The sequence below is a fragment of the Diabrotica undecimpunctata genome, chromosome 9 (assembly GCF_040954645.1).
Source record: "Diabrotica undecimpunctata isolate CICGRU chromosome 9, icDiaUnde3, whole genome shotgun sequence".
Taxonomy (NCBI): domain Eukaryota; kingdom Metazoa; phylum Arthropoda; class Insecta; order Coleoptera; family Chrysomelidae; genus Diabrotica; species Diabrotica undecimpunctata.
Genome location: NC_092811.1, coordinates 20,958,444 through 20,979,129, shown reverse-complemented (window position 1 = coordinate 20,979,129; position 20,686 = coordinate 20,958,444). Strand labels below are relative to the sequence as shown.

At 33.4% G+C, this 20,686-nt stretch overlaps 2 protein-coding genes across 11 annotated transcripts in view; one reads left to right on the top strand and one right to left on the bottom strand.

The window, feature by feature from the left end:
* LOC140449647 (guanylate kinase) overlaps nt 1-20,686 on the bottom strand; it is a 202,127-nt gene that overhangs the window by 4,511 nt on the left and 176,930 nt on the right. The window contains exon 1 of one of the 10 annotated variants that reach the window (XM_072542910.1): nt 18,704-18,863. The exons of 5 other annotated variants lie outside the window; for them this stretch is intronic. In XM_072542910.1, coding sequence (XP_072399011.1) covers nt 18,704-18,713 — 10 coding nt within the window. In that variant the 5' untranslated portion in view covers nt 18,714-18,863. Of the gene's footprint in view, nt 1-3,378; nt 3,521-7,278; nt 7,391-11,929; nt 12,094-12,245; nt 12,380-18,703; nt 18,864-20,686 lie in introns of those variants that run through there. 4 more of the 10 variants (XM_072542912.1, XM_072542913.1, XM_072542917.1 and 1 more) reach the window with 4 other exon arrangements.
* LOC140449644 (uncharacterized) overlaps nt 1-20,686 on the top strand; it is a 197,524-nt gene that overhangs the window by 102,651 nt on the left and 74,187 nt on the right. The gene's annotated exons all lie outside the window — the stretch shown is intronic.

Genomic DNA, 20,686 nt, shown 5'->3' with positions numbered 1-20,686 from the left:
AAATGAAATAGTTTTATATCCATTGAAAAAGAGCACAGAAATAACAAAAACGATATAAATTCGTAATTTACAATATATCGGTCATGTAATGAGACATTCAGAGAGGTATAACCTTCTAAACCTCATAATACAGGGTAAGATCGCCGGAAGGAGAGGCCCAGGCCGAAGAAGAAATCCTGGCTCCGAAATCTCCGAGAATGGAATCAAGAGACCATCGCTAATTTATTTAGAGCCGCCGTAAACAAAGTTATTATTGCCAATATGATCGCCAACGTTCGATAATCGGACAGGGTACTGAAAGAAGAAGATAAGAGACAAGTAGAGTGCTTGATGAAAACGAAAAGAAATAATACGATAAAGATTAATCTAAAATCTTTTATCGAATTTTAAGGTCAATCATTGATTATGGTTGTATTATACTTTATGAAAGAGCCAATAAAATAAATCTACATAACCTGGATGTTACACAAAATAAACCACCCATGATATGTCTGGGAGCAATGATATCTACACTTGAATGTTTTTAACTGATTTTAAGATGCAAAAAAGTTCCTCCTATTTCATCTAATACAGAGAAATAGGATAAAAAAGTACCCTCCAGAGATTTTGACCCAGCCAGGTATATAGGAATATCTGTCACTAAAAGATTCGATTTGTAACGATTGTCAAAATTTAATAAAAGCCATAAATGCTATCTGATTAATAAACAACATTGAATCATTCTTTTTAAATTTTTATAATATGTAATACTCGTTTTAAAATAATTTTATATAAATACAATTATTATTTTTAAACATCTTATTTATAGTCCATTTCCATCATATTGATAGCACATTATGTATGCAAATCCCTAAACTGTTGATACGGGGGACTCAATGAAAAATAGATATTTGTCAACAAGTTTACAGAAGTATATAGGAAAACAATTTTAAATTGAGTATGACCACCAGGTATAAATGTTGAAGCAGAATAGAATACAATAGTTTTGAGGGTTACTAATCCCTAAATAAAGTTGCCAGTGTCGGAGTGATGGAGATTAACAGGTACTAATGAATTTGCAAGAAATGTAAGATGTTTATTTTATTGGTTATATATAAAATAATTTGTGGCCGTAACAGGGGCCGATTTGTAAAAAAATGAATATTATTTTAATCAAATTCCATTTCAGATTCACTGCTTTCTTCAGAATCTAAGGAATCTTCAACTCCAATGTTAATTATTACCGGTCCCAGCATTGCATCAGTCATATTATCCAAATTCCATATTTTATTTTCTTCCTTGTGAGCATGATTAACAGCATTTTTCCAATTTTCTGGAGTTACTTTTGATAAGGAATGTTCTAATAATTGTTGTAAGTCTTCTAATTTAAAAGTTTTGTTGTTGCGTCCGACTTCACCCTTTACTTGAGACCATTATTTTCTATCGAATTCAGATCACAGTGGTATGGGGGTAAACGTAAAATAATTACAACACGGTTGAATGCCATTTCATCAATTATATATTTTTTATAAGCTGCTTTATGTTGCCTTACAATAGGTAATAATTCCTTTTTTGTCGAATTCTCCTTGTACTTAATTGCGTGTTTATCCAACCATTCGATTATCTCTCCTTTTTTCCATGCCGTTGTTGGCAATTTTTCTGCTAGTCTTGAATGGTAACTAGCATTATCCATGACTATGATAGAATTTTTTGAAATTAAATCCAACATTTTCTCAAAATATTCTTCAAAAACGTCAGCAGTCATTTCCTCGTGGTAATCTTTGGTTGATTTTGAGACAAAACCTAATAATCCACCATTGACAAAACCGTATTCGTTTCCAATATGGGTTATTATGAGTCTGCGTCCTTTTCCAACGGGAATATTGTTTATTCCAGTAGATACACCTTCGATGAATGTCTGATGGGAACTTTTCACATTTGTATCAACCCATAGATATGGTACAGTATGACCTTCATTTAGCCAAGTCTCGTCCAAATAAAAAATTGTTTTCCCTTCTTCTCGGTACTTTTTAATAGTTCTTAGATAATCTCGTCTCCAACATACTATTGTGCTTTCGGAATAATTAATGACAAGTGGTTCTCTGAACTGGACAACAAATATGATCATGCCAATTTTACAGAGAAGAATTTAAAAGATATGAAAGTAAATTTTAAATGCCTACTTCAAATATATAATTACATAAAACCATAGTATCTATGTTAAAAGTATTAAGAATATTGAAGATAGAATATTTCAGTCAAAAAATTTTCCAAACACGCTTTTAACGTACTTTTCTTTTCCATTTATACATAAACAATTTAAATTACTTTTAAAGTGATTGATGAATCATCACTGAAATTTTGAGAATATTTTTAACACTATAAGACCAAACTTTCCAAGTAATATCAAGATTATAGGTTCGTTTTTACAATAGTCATCAACATTTATTAAAAATTAAGAAATCTTAAGTTTTTTACTGTTTTTTATGCAGAAACTTAAGAAATCAACATTTATAAATCGCCGTTTTAAAGTTGAAATTTCGTTTAAAATGCCTTTTTTACTGGCAGACGAACGTAATAAAAAGGGTGCGTTTTTGGCCTCAAATTGTTAATAATTTAGAAAATCCACTGACAAATTTAAAAAACTTGTCAGATATAACTTAAGGTATCGGGAATAACTTTTTCCTGGACAATCTCTAATCAGCAACAGTAGAAGACGATTGATTACTTTGCCCACTTCATTTTCTGTGATGTAAATATCTCTAAAGACTATTATTTAGCAGCATATAATACAGTTTTCCGCCAAATTTTTCAGCAACACCAACACTACCACCCAATTCATACCGATGGATCAAAAAACACGTGATACCCGAATATATACAAAAAAATATATACGCTATAATATGCATTACACATAAACACTCACCTAACTACCTTCACAGGCAATAGCAATCCAAAAAGCACTAGATTTATGTAGTAACCAGAAAGCTACCAGGATGTAATTATCTTTACCCATATTTCTAACCTCATGTTTATTTTTTTTTAATTTATAAATGTATTCCTAAATATCCGGCTATCGCAGTATCTGATTTTTTTCAAAAGTTTCCGTATTACGTGTTGTTCACTATAACACGTGAACAATGCATGTTAGGCCACGTGGTTCTATTTACATTGCTTTTTTTGGTTTTTATCAATAACAATACGAGTGAAAAAACTAATAAACACATTACAACTTCAAAGTATCCGGAAAATGCTACAGACTATATTTCTGGAGCTCTTAATAACTTAACACAATCCGTATGACCACCCGTTTCTTCTTGTCATTTATGTTTTGTCTAAATCGAGTCAAAACATAAACAAACAATAACAGTGTATTAGGTAATTGATGATGTCTCTTACCAAAATTGTATGTTGGTATTTCTAGCTTCATTTTGTTGGGGAAACATGAATAGACACTACTCAATTACAATATAGAATACTGTATTCCCATCCAACACAGTTGTATTTAAACCGCATTATCAATGTTTATAGTAACTTTAATACTTTTTAAAAACATACTAACAATTATGTAGATTTTACTGGTTTGGGCACGATAGTAGCCTAGTGTTATCAGTTGCGGTTAATTTTTTTTAATTATGGGTAGAATAGAAATTGTAGTCAGTATTTTTAATTGACAATGTCAGTAAAGGGCAAATAATGATAAAACCGTAGCTGCACTATCTTTGCAACTATATTTTTGCTTTAAAGTTGCATAGTTAATTCATAGATATATATAAAAGTCGGTTCATTCTGATAAATAGTAAGATCTTGGCCTTCACCTTCAATAATAAACACCCGTCCAATATTTCGTCGTTATATTCGTCTTGAGAATTGTGCGAGATAAGTCAACAATCGGAAGAAAATGCATTCGACGACATAGAAAGATATTGAGTGATAATATTTCAGACAATGTTGAAATATAACAGGTATAATGCCTAGATAAAAGTAGAAAATAAGAAATAATTTCAACAATATACGTGTGAAACAAAGTTTTAATGATTAACCAACAATAATAATATGGAACAAATGGTAGCAATATTTTCAAATTGTGAATAAAGGGTTCCTCCCACAATTTTCCTTTTTAAAGATTAAGTTACTTCTTTGAAAACCACATAAAAGACAGAACATTATACTCACACACAAAAACACATTAAAAAATTTGGTTATGGTACGGTTGCAAACAGTATATTCCACATATATTTTGAATAAAGTAGGGGACAAAGAGGAGCCTTGTTTAAGTATTGCTTATATCCATTCTTTCCATTGGTTCCCACAGTTTTGCTACTGGTACACTGTCATATGCTTTTGTTAGATCTATGAAGATTAGGTGGAGGCTTTTTCTTGTACCGACTTTTTCTCTATTAATTGCTTTGATGTAAATAAATAATCTACACACGAATGCTCTGCTGGGGACCCCAATTGTACAGCTGGTTCCTAAAAAAAACTGATACGACTCTTAAAGCGTATTTTGTAGAACATTGAGCAGTGTCATTTAGATAGATATCAAGCAGTTGGTCATTTTAGCACCAATGTAGGGATGGATTTCATCTAGAGAAATAGGAATGGTATGGCGTATTGATTGCAGGTTTGTTGGGCAGACTTATCTGAACATTCTAAAAAACATCATGTTTCCCAGTGTAGAACAGTTGTATCCGGAAATTATTTTTATCCTACAACAAGATAATTGTCCTGTTCACACTGCAAATATAATAAACCAGTGGCTTCAGAATAACAACATCGAAACCTTACCATGGCCCAGCTACAGTCCAGATTTAAACCCAATCGATAATGTGTGGGGGGTTATTATAAAACGGTTATATCGGCGTAATTTTATACTTGATGATGATGATGGAGATATTACAAAATATTAATTTTATTTTTACATACCTAAATTTAGTATAGTTTTGGTCTTCAAGACCCTCGCTTTCTTTCGAGAGTTTCTTGTTCCCTCCATTTTTTATTAATAGAAAAACTGTGGATCTGGTTATGTTAAAATGTTTTGCTGCCTCTGATAGTGCCTAGTTAACTTTTAATTTGGTTACAATTCTTGCTTTAATATATTGTTGAGTTTGTTTTGTTCCTTATAAAAATAATAACAACAACCCTATCTTATGTAAAAACTATCATTTATGTACTCTTTATAAAATGCGGGAATTCAAAATAATATCAAAATTTAGACCTTAATAATTATTACAATTTATGAATTAACACATATAATCAATTGTTTGTTATTTGTTTGTTTATTTTATTATTTGTATGTCGTAATAAATATAATATAATGTCAGTCCAATCAAATACACTGCTCAAAATGATCAAATCTTACTAAGAGTCGTATCAGTTTTTTTATGAACCAGCTGTACCTCTTAATATTGTTCTGAAGCTATTTTCTTGTGGCATTTTAAATTAATTACTATTTAACTGGGAATAAGCCACAATTAAAGGTTAAAATACGTTTATTGACGTTTCAATTTCCACTTCGGAAATCGTTCTCAAAATACAAACATTAGTAAATTAATATTTACTAATGTTTGTATTTTGAGAACGATTTCCGAAGTGGAAATTGAAACGTCAATAAACGTATTTTAACCTTTAATTGTGGCTTATTCCCAGTTAAATAGTAATTAGCTGTACCTCTTGGCGCAAAACTTTTACGTAAAATATATTGAACGTTGCGTTGGTATTACTGTAATTCTCCTGTAGTTATCGCAAACTGTTCGATCTCCTTTTTTATGAATTGATGTAGGAAATCTTATTTTCCACTCGTCTTTTGCTTGGCAATAGACTTATAAAACAGGTGTGTTTCATCCTGGTCAACTTTTCAGATCCGGATTTTATCATTTCTGCTACTCAAGATATTTCCTGGTCCTCTAGCTCTTCTACTTTTTAATTCGCCAATTACCTTCTTTACCATATCTGTTGTTAATTCTACGGAATCTATCTTTACTTTTATATCTTATATTTCTTCTCGGCCGTGATATTCATTTTGATTTTCTCGCAGAATCTTTCTCTTGGTGTTTACTGTATTTTCCTCCTGCTGTCTTACTATCTTATCATTATTTCTTTTGCCACTTCGGCCATTAAAATCTCCAAATAATGATATCTCCTATGTTGTTAATAACCTTTCTACACTCTTTAAATAAGTCTTCTTTACCCTGGTTTGATTGGTCATCTGTGGGGGCATATCTCAAAAAAACTAGAAGAAAAAATGTCACGGTATGGCGATTTCACTCAGTAACAGAAACATATATACGCTGCAATTTGCAGATGACCAGATTATCTTGGTACAGGACAAAGTTGGTTTAGAATACATGACTATGAAATCGAGAGAAGAGTATTACCAGAAAGTAGAACTAATTGACTATAAATATAAGTAAAACAAGATATTTGTGCTAGGTGAAGAAACAGTAGGTATAATTTTAGGCGAAGACATGAATGACAAAATTGACGGTTGTGAGATTATAAATACCGCGGAACAATAATAAACAAACAAGAAACGGGCAGGTAGGAGATAAGGAAAGAATATCGCAAAGGAGAGCAGTAAACATATTTTATAGTATATGGTGGTATAAGGACATCAGTTATCATCATCATCATTGGCTCCACAACCCATGATGGGTCTTGGCCTGCTCAAGGATAAGTCTCCATTCTCTCCTATTCTTCGTCTTGGCTTTCCAGTTTCGTACTTCCAACATTCTCAAGTCTTCCTCCACCTAATTCTTAAATCGTGCTCTGGGTCTGCCTCTCCTTCTCACTCCATCTATTCTTTGGTTATAAATATGTTTTGGCGGCTCCATCTCAATTCATTCTCTCTATGTGACCTAACCACCGCAGCCGGTTTATTTTGATGGACCTAATAATATCAGGTTTAAGGACATCAGTTAAGGAAGAACAATTATCATCTACAATACGATCATAATCGCACTCGATGATGCAGAAACCTGGAAATTGACAGAATATGACAAAAAATGACTGACTGCTATGGCATTAGATGTTTTGCGAAGATCACGTAGAATATTCAGGCGAGAGGGAGTGAGAAACGAAATAGCGGAAATTATCGGGGTCGATAAGGCAATTGTACAAGAGGTAGAAAAGTAACAGTTAAAGTGGTACGTGCATGAATCGGAAACCCACAGAAAGAAGAAAACTAGAAAGACCGAACACCAGTAGGGGAACTAACATTAGAAAGGCAATGCATACAAAAAGGCACCCTGCTGCCTGTCTAGTAAGAAGGAATTTCAGTAAAACTCAAAAATAGCTTACCCTATTTCCACGAAAATTAGCTTTCTTAATGGAAAACTTGTCTTCTGTCACATACCACTAACAATATTCAACTAAGTGTACTACATAAAGTGTTTTCTTTTGCGAAACTATAGAATATCATATACTTCCTTTTTGACAATTTGAATATCCTGATTAGGTGAACATTGTCGTTAAATTTCCCACAGTAATTATCATAAACTCACGTTGTAGTTTACATGTAGAAAACAACATAAAGTAAAAAAGTGCGGTTTGGCGTAAAAAATATTGTGATTGTGATATATTACGTAGCCAATAAATTTCGAAATAATATTCAAAAGTCCATAAAACTCTAGAAAACTTTTTACAATAACACATTAAAATTGTTTATCTTTTTCCATTTATTATTATTTTTATTATTTTCTTTGCAAATATATCCTGAACGAATTTGTAAGCGTTCATTTTTAAGATTGAATATCTTGAAAATTGGAAACAACATTAAATCCTTGGTCATCATGTATACTAGGGTTTCTAGGAATGAAAGTCCATATGGTTTAAATTAGATGTGAGCAAAATTGCACTAAAAGGACAATGTACTTAGTCACTAAATCTTATAATCATTAAGTTTATCTTCTTCTTAACGTGCCACATCCCCAAGGGCATTGGCGATCATCATGGCTCAATTGACTCTCTCTGCAGCCGTTCTGAAAAGTTCTATTGACGTTTTCCCACTCCATTGTTTCCGATTCTTCACTCAGGACGTGCGTCCCCTCTCCGGTCCTCTTTTGCCTTCCACCCTCCCTTGTATGATCAGCCGCATTAATTCGTATTTCTCGTTTCTTAGTATATGACCAAAGTAGCTCATTTTTTTTTCTTTATAGTGTTGAGTATTTCTTTATCTTTTTTCATTCGTCGTAGCGTTTCCACGTTTGTTATATGTTGTGTCCAAGATATTTTCCACATTTTTCGATAACACCACATTTCAAAGTTAATGAGTTTTTCTCTGTCGCCTCTGTAATTGTCCAGGCCTCAACTCCATACAACAGGACAGAGAACACGTAGCATCTCAATACTCCAGTTCTAATATAAATTTTATATGAAATAATAAAGTTGTTATTAATTTTCAAGAAGAATAAATAATAAAAACAATAATTTCAATAACAAAAATAGTTAGTGTGACTTTGTAGTATTATCTGTTTTTTTTTTTTCGTATACACAAAATATCTGTTTTTTTTTCCTATACACAAGTTCAACACCGATTAAAAAATGAGAATTGTTTTTAGAAATATTAAAGTGTTTGTAGTTAGTTCGTAGAAGAGGTTAAAAGGGTAATCAACTGCAGAAAAATAACAAGGCCCCCGGATGTGATAGAATAATCGCAGAATTGTTCAATTTGAATAAAAGGGAAATAACGAAAAGGGAATATGGAGTATCATCTGCCCAATCCGTAAAAAGGGCGATAAACTCCTTTGTCAAAACTATAGAGGAATCTCCTTGTTGTGTTGTGGATATAAAATATTTACCAGTATACTTAACCATAAACTACAACCACTTGCAGAGAAGATCTTCGGAGGATACCAGGCAGGATTTAGACAAGGAAGATCAACCACGAAAAAGCAAGAAATCTCCGCAAGATTTGAGCTGCGTAGTGGCCACGTGTATATCGGGCCCTCTTCTTATTCCCGTGCTGATATTGTCGAAAAAACAAACACCATATCTTCGTCAATATAATGAAGTAGAAAACCATCTTACAAAAACCCCATATTTTGACTGATTTCAAAGAAAGTACGAGGGACACACTAAACGTTAGCACACATAATAGAAGGAAAACATGTTTGTGGAAAAAATCAGCTTTATTGGTTTTCAAAGTATTCACCTTTAAGATCAATATAATTTTACATTCGAATAAACCAATCGTCGATACGTTTATGCCAGTCCGACATAGGTATCTCAAAAATGATATTTTGTATTCTTCGACCGCCTCATCGACATCTTAAAATGTTTACTGCGTAATTTGTTTTTGATTCTCGAGACTGCAAAGAAATCACACGGTGCCAAACCAGGATTGTATGCAGAATCGCTCATCAAATCAATGTTTTTCGCCTTCAAATGCAAGAAAATGCGAATTCCAGTTGTTTTCGCGGAGTTCAGCAATCACTTCTGGCAAACAAATGGTTGTTCACCTTTAGCCTTGACGAGTCTAGTATCGTGGTAACATATCCTTTTTTTCTGCGAGCGCGGACTACTTTTGTTGACTTTGTCTCATCTTGAAACAGACATGCCGTTGATTGGTTTTTCGTTTAGGCTTATAACAGTATATCCATGTTTCATTACCTCCTCCGTTGCTGCTTCCATTAAATCGTTTGAGTGTGGCGCAGCACCAATCGGCAGCAGTCAAATTATGAGGAATCCAACGACTGGATATCTTTCTCATAGCCAAAACTTCATGCAAAATTGTTTGTATTTCAGTCATGCATATATCCAAAGAGGCACGAATCTCATATACTTAACATGTCGATCTGTATCATTCCCTGCACAGCATCAATGTTTTCTGCCTGCTGGCGTTTGCGGAATTCGTTACTGAGGTTGGTGCGTCCATCTGCGAACAGTTGATGTGTCCGAAATAGGTATCTCAGAAGATTTTTGTCTGCTTCGACCGGCTCATCTGATGGTTTAAAATGTTTACTAAGTAGTTTGTATTTGATTCTCGAGAACGCAAAAACCAAAACGTATGGCTAAACACATCGTTGTTGGTGTGGCCAATTTTAACATCTTATAAAGTCGCGATGAATTCTCAATATGTCAATGTTGTTTACCATAAAAAAATTGTGAAAATATGTCAAATACGAAGTCGAGTAACTTCTACAAGATGTCTCGGTGCAAAAATTTTAGTGTGCCCTTCATAGTTCTTCTCCCTTTCACAGTCAATTCCAAGTTCCAACTTCGAAAAGATTACAATACCCAGTTCGTCGCTCTAAGACGTATTGACAAGAATAGATCCCACCATAAACCTTAATTTCGAAAAGCACTCGTAGTGTTCAGGCATAATCCCGCGAATGGTAGCTTCGCACCATTATTCACAGGGGAAAATGTGTTAAACAAATTTTGGAACGTACTGACCTATGACAACGACGAGTCATCAGTAAATTAAAATTATCCTGTATCACGCAGGTCTAAACCCAGCTCACAAATTTCATTAGCAGCTTATCAATTGCAGTTCTTGCAGTGATAATTTGAACCAAAACCATAAAACCACTGTACAAAGTTCCTAAAATTAATATCAGGACAGCTGTGGGAGAACTTTTATATGAAAGAACTATTGAATTAGTTAACAGGAAAATTACAGTGCCATTCTTTGGAGCTTTATGTATTATGTATGTTGATGATGTAATGTTTAAATCTTAGACATATATAATATAGTGTGAGCAAGTCTGCAGTTTCCAATATCAACAAGATCTCTCAGCTAATTTCCTATATTTCTCTCATTAGTTTATTTTACCCTATCTCCCTCGTCTTGATGTCAAGTGGGAGTAGCGGTGCGTGTGAGGGTGTTTATGTCTATGATTTATATATATTTTTATATATAAGTCTATGCGTATAACCGCAATTCAATTCTCCCACCTTCGTATAAAAAGTCGGAGACAGAGGAAAAAGTTTTTATAAATATGGTCCCTTCACTTTACCTGATGAAATGCAGTCTATTTATATAGTCTATGGTTTAAATGGGAAATAGTGAAAGTAAATTTGAGCAAAGATTAGAACACTGTAAACCAGCTTTTGAAGAAAAAGATTTAAAGGTTAGTAGAACAAAAAACAGAGTATTTGGAATGTTCATTCAAATATGGAAACACCAACGTTGGAACGCCACAATACAACATTGGAGACCTTACAAGACCAACAGGAAGACCACAGGTGAAATGAGAAGACGAGAAAAGAAGAATATCGGGAACAAATTGAAAGTATGTTGCTAAGGATAGAGATAGATGGAAGGAGTTGGGAGAGGCCTATGTCCAAAAATGAAAAGAAGATTCAAATATGGAGTTACTACAACTAAATTGATAACTTTGGATAGTGAAATAATTGTGAAAAGTATCTAGGATTGATACTACGGAGTAATGAGGAAATAGATGGAGATGTATGCAGTAGAGTTAGAGCGAGATGGCTAAAATGTAAGTTGAATAGTTAGATGGATGAGTGGAGTGGAGTGAAGATAGATGAAAAAATAACTATATTAGGGAAAGCCTACGTGTGAGACCAGCCGACGCTGGTGTCGCGAAATCATTATTACCGAATAAAAATTATTGCAGAGCTACAGATTCCAGGAAGGATAGGAGAAGAAGGAGATAAAATATCTGGTGGAAGATGCTTGGTAGAAGATGTCTATGTCAGTATTAATGTATATGTAAAGGTAATTGGGGGATTACGCATAGAGATAAAGAAAAATATAATGATATTAACATCCTTGCCATGTGCTACTAGAAAATAAAACATAATCTCATACTAATCAATGTCAAATATATACAATTATGGACAAATTAAAAGTTTTACTTCAAAAAAAAATTAAATTCCTGTTGAATGGAAAAAATATTTATACACTCCGAATTATTTCGCTTGTTATCCTTGAAAAAATTATCAGTGTTCCGGCAATGTGCTGTTTAAACGGTTAGTTACGTACCTGACACATTAATCAACAATGCAAAAAACTAGCAAAACAAAAGCTATTGACTTTAACAACAAAACACCAACAAACTAATGCTCTTTGTTCGAGTTTTTGCTGTAATTTCTTTACTAAAATTCACTAAAACCACTACAAATTGCTACGCTCAACTAAACGTATACTTTTTACATAAAGAATCTTATCTGAAAGAACCTCTAATCTACTTATTTAATTTAGAAGATCAGATATATCGAACCAATTCCTGCTCACTGTTAAATAACTATAACAGCAGATACTAAACTTCGTTGGACTACACTTATGGCATGTTTCTTACCTGGTCAAATGAACTAATTAACATACATAAGTAGTGAGTAATATTATCGATGGAGACAGTAGACTAACAACACAAAATACACAATGAGCACGAAACGAAAAGCATGCTATCCTATTTATTTATTCCATTGTGATATCAGTGACGTGGGCGGGCTAGATTTGACTGAGGATTAAGCGTGCGTGAGGATTTTCGTCTTTTGTAAATATACGCTAAAAATAATTTATAAAATAAATATTATAATATACAATGTGATTTAAAAGAACAAGATCTACTTGTTGATGAAGAGCTAAACCGTGATTACTCGCGCGGTCAATTATTACGTCGTTATTTCGCGTGTTAGATTTAATCGTAACATGAATTTGTGCCTATTCTTACATAGAAATAAAATATAATGTGGTATTTTTTGTTAATATTTATTAAATAAACATCTAGTACGCACATTCGTAAAATAAACAAAACTTCGCATTTCAGTCATTAAAAGGAACCATTAATCCGTCATTGTTCGCGTGGTAACCGTGGCGTTCAGTTGAAATTATTTTCCCAACGTTATAAAAGTTTTTAGAAAAGAACCGGCATTTGGACTTGATGTATTCTCTGTCTGCAGTATATAGGAATTATGTACTTTGCCGGCAAAAAAGCCGGCATTTTAAAAAATATTTAAAATTGTTACTACTACTACTAAGGATTTTCACAGTTTTCACTGCCTTCCTTCACTCAACCGTTTTCTCCAATTTTCCCTGTCATTCCAGTCTCCATCTCGCAGGGTTCTTTTCTCCATAGCCTCGTCGATTTCGTCTCTGAATGACCTTCGGGGTCTTCCTCTCTTTCTTCTTCCAATCGGGCTCCATTCTGTGATTTTGTTTATCCAGCGTCCTCTGTCCGCTCTTCTGACGTGGCCGTACCAGGATAGTCTCTTCTCCTCTATATAGTCGATTATGTCTGATTGCACTCCCATTCTCCGCTTAATCTCTGCGTTTTCAATTTTGTCTCTTTTTGTAAGTCTACAGCTTCTCCTCAGGAACTCCATTTCTACTGCTCTTATTCTACCTCTATTTCTCTTGTTTATTGTCCAGTTTTCGGACCCATATGTCAGGATACTTCTTGTCAGGGTATTATATATTCTCTTTTTTGTCTTTATCGTAATGTTCTTATCCCACAACACTGAGTTTAGTTGTCTTATACAGTTTCTTGTTTGTCTCAGTCTGTTGTTTATATCTTCTTCTGTTGTTCCCTGGTTCGATATTATGGTTCCTAAATACTTGAATTTATCTGTTCCATTTATTTGTCTTCCCTCGTCTATCTCTAGGTTTCTCATATCCTTGTTTTCTGTTGTTAGGTATTCGGTTTTCTCTAAGTTTATTTCCATTCCGTTGTTTTTATATTCTTCTTCTAGTTTTCTGAGCATAAAGCTGAGATCTTCTTCATCTTGTGCGATGACTACTTGATCGTCGGCAAAACTTAAGGTGTATAGGTATTCGTCTCTTACTGGTATGCCCATTCCTTCGCACTTTCTCCTCCATGGTTTGAGTGTCTTTTCCAAGAATATTTTAAACAGAGTAGGGGACGTAGCACAGCCTTGTAGAAGTCCTTTTGTCGTCTTAAATGGATTGTAGGCTTTATTTCCACATTTAATAGCTACTTTGTTTTCTTTGTATAGTGCTTTAACTGCTTTTATTAGTGTTTGTCGGATTCCGAGGTCATTCATTGCTTCCCATAATTTGACTCTAGGTATTGAGTCATATGCTTTCTTTAGATCAACAAAGGCCAGATGGACCGGTCTACCTTTTGCCATTTTCTTCTCTATCAGTTGTTCTAATGTGTACGTATGATCTAGGCATGATTTTCCTACTGTGAACCCTGCTTGGTCTTCTCCAATTTTTCCTATTATTTCAGTTTCTAGTTTTTCCTTAATAATTTTCCCGTAAAGTCTACCTACCGACGATATTATACTAATTCCTCTATAGTTTTCACATTTTTTCCTGTTTCCTTTCTTATGTATGGATGTGATGTATGCTTGTGTCCATTCCGCAGGTATTTCTTCTCCATTTAGTCCTCTTTCGAACATTCTATGTAGCATGCGGAATAACTTTTCCGTTCCGTTTTTAATTAGTTCGTTTGGTATTCCTCCGGGTCCTTTGGCTTTTTTGTTCTTCAATGTCTTGATTGCTCTCTTAACTTCTGCCAGGCTTATTTCTATCTGGTCGTATGCCCCATTTCCTGCATGTTCTATATTCTCTTCCTGAAATTGGGGACGGTTTTCTGTAAGTAGTTCTACGTAGTATTCTTGCCACTCGTTTTCACTAATTTTGCCGATCTGGGTTTTCTCTGTCTTATTTCGTTGAAGTGCTTTTAATATTCGCCATGATTCTGAATTTCTCGTTCCTCCGATATGTCGTTCTATCTCTGTGCATGCTTGTTCCCATCGTTCGTTCTTTTCATTTGTTACTCTTTTCTTTACCTCTCTGTTTTTCGCTCTATATAGGTCTAAGTCTTCCTGTTTTTTGGTGTTTAGGTATTTTATGTGTAGTTTTTTCTTTTCTTTTATGCATTTCAATGTGTCTTCCCTTAATTTGATATTCTGATGGGTGTTCCTTTGGTCGTCTTCTCCAAGAGCTTCTAAGGCCGCTGAAATCAGGCAGGTTTTTATGTGTTCATGCATTTCATCTAACGTGTCATATCTGAATTCTTCTAGTTTTTGGTCTAGTCTTCTTTTGTATAAATCTTTTATTGATTCTTCCTGCAATAGATGTAATTTGAGCCTCTTTTCGTTTATTGTCGTTCCCGTTGTAACAATCGATGTATGTTTTTGTTTTGTCCAGATATAGGGGAATTCCATCCATGCCACCACAAGTTTGTGATCTGTTCCACACTCTGCCCCTCTTTTCACTCTGGTGTCTTTCACTTTGATGGAGCTTTTGTGGTTCATGATAATGTAGTCAATAATGGATCTTAGTTTTCTTGTCTCTTGAGTCCATGTGTACTTATGTATATTTTTGTGTTTGTAGAATCCGTTCATAATTTTCAAATCATTTACTTCACATAGTTCTACCAATCTTTCTCCGTTGTCGTTAATTGTGTCTTCTCCAAATGGACCAACTGTTCTGTCATTGTCTTTTCTTCCGACTCTTCCATTTAGATCCCCCACTATTATTATTTCTTGTTTAGGTTTTCTCTTATCCATTTGTTCCTGAAGTTGTTCGATAAATCATTCTTTCTCATTGGCTGGACTGTCTTCCGTAAAATTGTTTTAAGTTTTAAAAAAATTGCCGGCAAGTCTAAATACTCCCCCTGCCACATATAAATCTCTCGTCCGGTTTCAAACTGAGCGACAAACGATACGCTCACGACGTGAGTAACCGTGTGTAGTTGTATTTGAGTGGTGTTCTTCGGTGGACCTCGTCGTAAATATATTGTACTACCTGTAATTTTTATTACGCTCCTGCTAATATCTTGGAAAATATTATAAAACAAAATGGGCTGTTCATTCACAGCGAAAAACTAGTCGCACGCGTAAGCATAATATAGTTACTCGTCTACCAGGGGTAAAGCAAATAGCGAAAAATGTGATAACAGCAGTTGAAGTTATTTTTTTCTAATGAAATCCTGCAGCCTACGAATAAATATTTAGAAACACTGCGCAACCAGTGTTCTTGTGAAAAGTTCATTCGTTTACCAAATTCCCATCAGTAAACATGAGCACGTGTTGATATTCGCCGTCTCATTCGTCAAGAGGCTATTAAATATAATTTATTACCTTAAGCGAGACAGATTCTCATGTTACAGATCCAAACTTGCCAGCATTTTAAATTCAAATTGTATCGTGTTGATTTTTAAGTTAATATATTGTGTTATATTTATGTTATAGTTATTGTTAAGTTATTTACTGGTCGTGTTATTTTTTAGAGTTTAGTTTAATTGTGATATAATGATTAAATTTCAAGAAATTCTTACACTAACAATTTCAAAAGTAAATAATTTTAAAAATCATATGATACATAGGTCGTACATCAGTACGACCCTGTTTGGCTTACACGTGGTTCTATTGACGATTGGGAATTTGTAAAATGAATAGAATTATAGTAAAAACTAATAGTGATCAGATTAGAGCACTACTTGGCTCGTTGTATTTAGCTAGTACTTCGAAAGCTTCTCGTGTAAATTTGGATGACTTTTGGGCTACAGGTGAGACAGTTCCTGTTTTATCAAAGAAGCGATTTTATATCCTCATTCGCGCATTACGTTTTGAAAATATACATTCTAGAACCATTTTCCCATAAGAAAAGTTTTCGAGGACACTGGAAAAGTGTACGGCTTGCTACTCAATTGGAAAATACTGCTGCGTTGACCAGATGCTTGAATGTTTTTTGGGAAAATGTAGCTTTCGTCAATATATACCGAGTAAGCCTGCAAAATACGGAATTAAAATGTTCGCATTAGTTGATACGCGAATATTGTATACAGCGAAGTTGGAAGTATATGCTGGAAAGCAGCCGCAAGGCCCCTATGATATAAATAATACTGCTAGTAATGCGATAAAACGTATAATAGAACCAACTGTTAATACTGGACGTAAGGTTACTTGTGATAACTGGTTTACGTCTATTCTACTGGCTACTGACTTGCTTCATAATTACAGAACAATCCTCGTAGGAACCCTTGGTAAAAATAAACCAGAAAGTCCTCCACTTTTTTTAGCTACAAAAGAAAAATCACTTAAGAGCAGCATTTTTGGTTATGGTAAAGATTGTTTCTTAGTATCACACGTCCCCAAGAAAAACAAAAATGGTTTGATTTTATCTACTTTTCATAATGATGGCGCAATTGATGAAAAATCTGGTGAAAATTTTAAGCCCGAGGTTATAAGCTTCTAGAGCAGTAGATGTTGTGGACCAGATGAAGTCTAATTACTCTGTGTCCCCAATAAGTTGCAGATGGTCGCTAACAGTTTCTTTCATTGATGAATATTGCAGTAATAGTCAAATAATTTACTATAGTAAATTATTTTAGAGATAATAATATATTATAAACAATTAAATAGAGATCTTTAAAACCAACATTATTATTACAAATAAGAAGCCAAGCCGGTCTTCCTGATACAGATAATTTTATCAGACACTAGAGAAACAAACAATCATATTTTTTCTGTCCGCGTAGTAAAAATTAAAAAAATCACTTCTAGGTACATATTGTTCAAATCCTATTTGTGGTGAGGACATCATTATAGTATATAAAATATGTATTGACACACTATATGCAGTGAGATGTTGAGCATTGAGCTCTTGTAACGGAGTATTCAATTATTATCCTGTCTGCAACATCCACTGCGCCCTCTATAAAGTTATAAAATGCAATAACCGAAAGCTTATGTTTCTCCCATCCCAGAATCAATATCGATTTCGGGGTTATCGTGGAATGTGGATAATATCGAAACATTTTTACGTCTTGGTATGAATGATGTAGGATACATCTATTTGGGTATTTTCCATATTATGCAAACATCCTATCAGTTTCACGAATTTTTGCATCTAGAAATAAATTAGGGATTTCCCGTTGTTGCCGTTTTTTTGAAACCGTGATTTTTGTTTAAATTCGATTTCTTGTTCGGTCTGAAAGATTCATAGATCAGCATAAACAAAAAATGTATAATTTGGTACGAGTATATATAGTTGATTCGACATATGTGACATAAGTTTAAATGGTTTGTTTTATATAAAAAATGAATGGTGTATAATACGGGTTCATTCATAGCATTTAATAGCTTTACTGAAGCTTTTTATAGACGTTAAAACTTAACAATTTGTGCCAATAAAAAGCATATAAAAAACAACAGTCAGAAGAAGGAAATGATTAATGTCTTCTACACAGACCATCGCAGAACTTATTAAAAACAAAATTAGTGACAGACTTAGTTTGAAAGAATACAATTCGCGTGAACAGTCGTTTAGAGATTCTTTCACAGAGAAAAAATTAAAAGGATTCACATGATTTGTTCTCTCCATTATGACCTAAGCTTCCGAAATCTGGTCTGTTAAAAAATCAACGTAGAAAAGCTTAAAATAACACGATGATATATATATAATTACGAGATTATAAATAAACACAAATCACATTAAATTACACAATATTTCAATATGATATACAGACATCACTGCACCACAAAATCAATTACAGCGCTACATATTTACCTTACTTAATATTTGATCGTATATGGTGTATCGACCGATTAAAACAAATCATTATCCCTTGAACAAAAAATGTTTCGTACATCTCTGTTGGATTTAAACTGAACTTTATACAACTCGGTAGCGTGCATTAATCGCACTAGAGTGTAGACCTTTCATCACGTACCTTATTAACAACTGTCATGACAGATACATAAAATTGTCGAGTTTATTGATATGTTTGTAAAACGTCAAAACTATAAATATGATTAAATAATTATTACACAAAAGACATACCCAACTGCATACTTCGTTAATTTCTGGTACAACTTTACTGTGATTTGCTGCAGGTTTAAATTCCCTGATAATTGTACGTATTAAGTTTCGCGTTGTGTCTACTAAAACGTACTAATTGGATTTGCAACATATTTTTTTATTATGTTAACACGTTGTCATATTTCATCATTCGACGAGTATTATTTTCATCATAGTCAACCCTTGAAATTTTAAATTACAATTTTGTTTTGTATAATTTTTTGCTTTTACATCTTCTGAAGTGGTTGAAATATAACACCGCTCAAAAAGATGGATATGACATGAACATAACGCAGTATAATAAATTCTCTCAATTTGACAGTTGTATAAACCTAATACAACTATTTTTAATTTGTCATAAACTAATACATACAGAAAGAAAGAAGAGAGGAAACTTGGTATTAAGTTAAGAAAATGGCAGAGGAGAAATTTTAGTGAACTTCGTGGCACAAAACAAAACGTACGCAATGAATACCTTCTATAAAAAAACAACTAAAGGATACATAGGCTAGCTAAATTATTGTCCTGAAAAAGCACAATGGAGAAATAGAACACAACAATATCAAAAAAAAAACTGAAGAATTTTTTAGAGAACTCTATAGAGCAAAGATAAATAACCAAATCGAGGTAAGCACTAGAGAAAAATTTAAAAGTAGGGTTGAAAGAGATCTCTGATAACTATAGATGAAATACTTCGGTTCGGTTTAACAACATAATCAGAACCAAACTTGACAATTAACAAACAATCGAACAGGCCGCTTTTAGAAAATTACTTTAGAATTTAGTACATATTATGATCTCTTGTTAACTTCTATATATCTATCTATCTATCTATATATATATATATATATATATATATATATATATATATATATATATATATATATATATATATATATATATATATATAGTGTGTCCGTAAAGTATGGAATAAATTCGATATTTCCTAAATGAAAAGCCTTTTTAAAAAAATCTAAAACACGTCGATTTTTAAATTTAATGTTCTACATTTTACAATAAAATTTCATTATAAGTACAAGGTGATACACATTACAGTGCTGACGTCATCAGCTCTTTAAATGTAACACCCTGTATTTTAGGACATTTTTATCCACTGTATGTTACATTTTCTTCTTAAAGTCTTCACTTCTCTTTCGATCTCTCGGTCTTTACACTGTCTTTACAAATTCTTGATTTCATCTCAGTATTAATGTGGCTGTTTCGCCATATAGTGTTATTAAGGCATTATGCCAGTCTATTTGCTTTTTGTACTTGATCTCTCACTTCTTTGTCCAGGTATCCATAGCTGGACAGTGTAATTCTAAGGTATTTGATTTCCATTACTTGTTCAATACTGATGCCAACAATTGCTATTTTACATCTGGTTGGTTCTTTGCTGACTACTATTGTTTTAGTTTTGTGAGATGAGATTGTCATATTAAATTCTTTTGCTCTTATGTTAACTCTGTAGACCAGTCTTTGCAGGCTATCTTCGTCTTGAGTTATCAATCTTGCGTCGTCTGCGTAACAGAGTATTTTTATTTCTTTGTTTCTCATTCTGTATCCTCTTCCTTTGTTAACGCATTTGATGATTTTATCCTTGATTAAATTAAAGAGCATGGGGCTCAATGAGTCCCCTTGTCTTATTCCGCTGCCTATTTCTATAGGTTCTGTGAGTTGTCCATCTATTCTGACTTCCATTTTGTTGTTTTGGTAGATGTTTTCGATAGTTTTTATAATATTTAGTGGAACATGGATCTGTGAATCTTACTCTGTCAAACGTTTTCTTTAGGTCAATCAGACAGAAATGCTGGTCTATTATATACTCTAGTGATTTCTCAGTAATTTGCTTTATAACGAATATTGCATCTATACACGATCTTCCACTACGAAAACCCTGTTGTTCATCTGCTAAACTTATCCTCTGATTTATTAGTACTTTTCTACTTTTATACCTCTGTAGTT